The 4,903-nt window shown below is 34.9% G+C and overlaps 1 protein-coding gene across 1 annotated transcript; it reads right to left on the reverse strand.

The window, feature by feature from the left end:
• Positions 1-1,398: 1,398 nt before the first annotated feature.
• Positions 1,399-2,378, reverse strand: LOC112735458 (uncharacterized mitochondrial protein AtMg00810-like). Its single transcript, XM_025784994.1, has 2 exons — positions 2,183-2,378; positions 1,399-2,054 (listed from the first exon to the last, which is right to left on the reverse strand). The coding sequence occupies exons 1-2, from the start codon at positions 2,376-2,378 to the stop codon at positions 1,399-1,401; spliced, it is 852 nt and encodes a 283-aa protein (XP_025640779.1).
• Positions 2,379-4,903: the final 2,525 nt, after the last annotated feature.

The raw sequence follows: 4,903 nt of genomic DNA on the forward strand, positions 1-4,903 counted from the left end.
AGTCATCAAACGATATATAACTAAATAAAACAGTTCCAAATTCACAATTGATATCAGTAATAGAAGAATAATGTATGATTCCTTCAAAACCGATTTATAGTCAAAAAGATTTTTAATGGTCTCTTCGAAAATGAGAGTCTAATTACTTTCAACCGAGCAATTATAAAAAAAAAAATTCACTCCTCTTTCCTGAAAAATGTTAAATAATACTTTTCTTTAATTTTTTTTATTTACAAAATGTATATTCTCCTTTTTTATAATTTTTAAAAAATTTATTTTTTAATCTATTTTAAATTTTTTGTGTTAACTATTGTCAATTTTATCTATTTTTTAAGAAAAATAAATTATTTTGTACACCCTTAGCAAAATTTAATCTTTTGTAATTAAATTTTATTTATCAAAATATCTTTTAATAAATTATTTTTTAGTAAATAAATTATATTTTTACTAAATATCCTTCAAAATATTTTTTAATGATTAAATTTAATCAAAAAATAAAAATTTAAAATGAATTAATTTTTTTAAAACTTATAAAAAAATATAATTTTGTAAATAATGAAAAAATTCTTAAAAGAGAAGAGTGAAATTTTTTCAAAAAAAAAAAAACCATAAAAAAGTACGTATATTTACAATTTTAAATTATTATGTAAATATTTGAACGTCAAAAATATTTTTACAGATGTTAAATTTATAGTTGGAAGACATTGAAAAATGAAAGATAAGTTTGAATTGAAGCTCTGAATGTGAAAATCCCACAAACGAGAGGAAGAGAGGGTGAAGTTGAGGGAACTAACAATTCTAGTTCTCACTCTTCTAATCTTATGACTTTTGACTAGGAATTGATTATATACAGTTCTATACTACACTAGTATGTGTCTATTACTGTTGTACTCACTCTTTGTATATGTATTAGCCATATTACCCAAGTGACATTCCCCCTTAAGTTGTCAAGTCTGAAAAATTGGCAACTTATAGTGAGAGTTATATAAACATGCACTTGTGATTTATATAAACCTTTTCAAAAAAGAAAGAAAAAAAAATAACATACAGAGACTCATATAATGAAAAAATTATGTTCATACAAAGGCCATACATTCCTCCCCTTAAGTTGGGATCGAAAATGTTGAGCAATTCCAACTTAGCATAACCTTATTTGAAGGGTCCTGGAGCAAGTGCCTTTGTGAGGATGTCCGCATTTTTGTCTTTGTTGGCGATAGGCAAAAGCTTGATGAGCCCAGAAATTATTTTCTCTCTTGCCACGTGGCAATCTACCTCAATATGTTTGGTACGCTCATGAAAGATTGGATTGGCGGCTATATACCTTGCAGATTGACTATCATAGTAGATTGGGATGGATTTGGTGATTGGAACATGCAGGTTAGCCAGAATGAATGAGATCTAACGAGCTTCACACGTCGCAAATGCTAGCGCCCTATACTCCGCTTCAGATGAGGATCTAGCCACAGTTGTTTGTTTTTTGCTCTTCCATGAGATAAGTGAAGTGCCTATGTAGAAGCAATAGCCAGAGACTGATCTTCTACTATCTGGACATGCTGCCCAATCTGCATCTGAGTAGTCGGAAGGGAGCAGGTCTGAGGAGGCAGAGAAGGAGAGACCTGCTACAGGGGCATTCTTCAAGTATTTGAGAATTCGGAGAGCTGCATTATAGTGGGCAGTGGTAGGACAGTCCAAACAATGGCTTAACTTTCCCACCGTAAACGAAATGTCTGGCCGTGTTGTTGTGAGGTAGACAAGTCTGCCAATGAGGCGTCTATAAGCCGACACATCTGGGAATGCTGGTGCTGAATCCTTGGCCAGTTTGGTTGCATAATCCATCGGAGTTGTGGCAGGCTTGCATTCGATCATTTTGTATTCAGTGAGCAAGTCCAAGACAACTTTTCTTTGGTGAATCGCAACACCAGTGCTTGATCTAGCTATCTCAAGACCCAGGAAGTACTTTAAATTACCAATATCTTTTATTTTGAATGCTGCATGTAATTGTTGCTTGGTGATGTTGATCTCTAATTGGTCATTCCCTGTGAGGATTAGGTCATCTACATAAACAAGAACAGTAGTAAAAACACCATATTGTTTGATTTAGTGAATAAAGAGTAATCATGTTTGGACTGTGAATAGCCTAAGCTCAAGAGTAAAGAAGTCAGCTTAACACTCCATTGCCGACTGGCCTGTTTGAGGCTATAGAGCGACTTGGTTAATTCGCAAACCATGCCAGGTTTCTTCACGTTGAGGCCCGGAGGTAAACTCATGTAAACTTCTCCGTCTAGATTGCTATGGAGAAAAGCCGTATTGATGTCGAGTTGCTGAAGCAACCAACCCTTTGCTGCTAGTAATGCTAAGAGAATCCTGAGTGTAGTCATTTTTGCAACCGGGCTGTAAGTATCAAAGAAGTCAAATCCTTGTCTTTGATTGTACCCTTTTGCTACGAGCCTTGCTTTATGTCTCTCAATGCTGGCATCGGATTTCAATTTCAATTTGAAGACCCATTTACAACCTATTGGTTTCTAGCCTGGAAGTAAAGGAGTGATCACCCAAATCTTATTTGTATTCAAGGCTTTCAGCTCGGCTGAAATAGCATCCCTCCAACAAGATTCGGTCATAGCTTCTTCATAATGTTTTGGCTCAACTGATGATGCAATGCTCACAGATAAAGTTTTATGTGTAGTTGAAAAATTATGATATGATAAATGGTTAAAAATAGGATACCTACAATTAGTTGTGGTTGCTGTCTCTTTGGAAGTTTGCATGCAATAAAAATTCTCTAGATGAGCTGGTTTTCTTTTTATTCTTTTGGATCTCTTAAGGGGTTGTTATGAGTGAGCATGATGAGATGAGGTAATGCTATTGTTATTATGTGATATGTTGCATGTGATTGAATGGGAGGGTTGAAAGGAATTGTGGCAGGGATATGAGATAAAGTGGTTTGGGTGTATGTGAATATGTCATCAAAGTTAAGTGATGCATGAGGTTTGTTGTGAGTCGGGTCTAATGATGCCAAAGGAGATGTTGCAGTATTACTTTCTTTAAAAGGGAAAATATTCTCATAGAAAACAACGTCTCTGAATACTAGCAATTTATTATTGGTGATGTCAAGCAATAAGAAACCTTTTGTGCCTTCTTTGAAACCAAGGAACACACACTTTTTTGCTCTAGCATCTAATTTAGTCCGATGAGCTGACAGTGTGAAAATGTATGCAAGGCACCCAAACACTTTGAAATTTTCAAAAAATGTAGTTTTGTGATAAAGAATCTCAAAGGGGCTCTTGTTGTCTAGTAAATTGCTGGAAATTTGGTTAACAATTTGAGTGGCATATACCGCTACTAAGTCCCAGTAGCAATGTGGAACACAAGACTCATACAAGATTGCTCTGGTGACTTGAAGCAAATGTTGATGTTTTCTTTCAACAATCTCATTCTGTTGAGGAGTTTCAACACAAGAGGATTGATGATAATTCCCTTTGATTTGTAAAATTCATGCATTTGAAATTCTTTTACATTGTTAGATCTGATGCATTTAACTTTCTTTTCAAATTGAGTGTGAGCAAAAATTACAAATCGTTGAATTAAAACTGCTGCATCAGATTTCAAATTCATTGGGAAAATTTATGTATATCTACTATAATCGTCTAATATTGTTAAAAAATATTTGTTTCCCTTTGTGGAAATAACATTGATGGGACCCAAATATTTACATGAATGAGTTTAAATGAAGATTGAGTTTTAGAAAAACTGTGAGAAAAAATGTTTTTTTTATGCTTAGACAAGTGATATGAATCACAAGGAAGAGCAGCAGCATCTTTATTAAATTTGAACTTTAAAACTGTGGGATACAACTGTTGCATGGAATGCAATTTATTAAATGAAATATGACCTAGTCTAATATGCCAAATTGCTTGATCAGTGTGGTGTGTGACTGGTGAAGCTGCTGTTGTTTGTAAGGACATAGTTGTGTGAGTGTTCAATTTCTTGGTATCCGATTTTATTGCATACAAACCCTCAGTGAGTTTAACTGCTCCAATCATCTTCATTGTATGGTAATCCTGTATCTCACAACCAAATTTGTTAAAAATAAATTGGCAATCAATTGACTATTAATTTTAAGACTGAAATCAGATTTAATGCAAAAGATGAAATGTAAAGAACATCAATGAGATACAATATGTTAGATATTTTGACTATGCCAGAAATTGAAGTTGTGACTATACTTTTGTTTGGGAGCCTAACTCTAATAGGGTTGATTATTTGATGCGAATGAAATGCAGCAAAAGTATGTGTAATATAGACCGTAGCTCCTGTGTCAATAACCCAGAGTCACTATTCTGTGACAAAACTATGTTAATGATCACGGAATTACCTTCATCGGAGGACGTAGGGTCTGTGACAGTGAAAATGTTGTTCACATTATGAGAAGTGGTGGCTCCATGGTGTTGGAGAAATGTTAGTAGAGCTTGCTTTTGTTCTTGTGTGAATGAGGATTGGGAGATACTACTTTCTTCCTTATAGATATCAATAGTGTCACTGCCTGTCTTATCAGTTACCTCAGCAGTGATGTTGTTGATGTTATGGGCTGTCTTGGCTTTGAGGTGTAGAGGGAACCCATGATTTTTGTAGCCATTGTCCACTAAATGGCCTTCTCTGCCACAAAATGAACATTGCCTGAGGGTGTTTCTTCCTCCATAACCTCTGCCTCTGTCACCTCTACCATCTCTTCCATGACCTCTGCCCCTAAAGGAGGTGTGACTATTTTGATTGCTGATTGCATTGATTTACAAGTTGGAATTCATGAAATCTGAACTGGAAGCTTGTCTCTCTTGTTGTAATAGCATCGAGAAAACTGTATCTATTGGTGAGAGAGGTTTCATCAGCATTATGTTAGACCTGATGG

Source organism: Arachis hypogaea, chromosome 13, assembly GCF_003086295.3.
Source record: "Arachis hypogaea cultivar Tifrunner chromosome 13, arahy.Tifrunner.gnm2.J5K5, whole genome shotgun sequence".
NCBI lineage: Eukaryota > Viridiplantae > Streptophyta > Magnoliopsida > Fabales > Fabaceae > Arachis > Arachis hypogaea.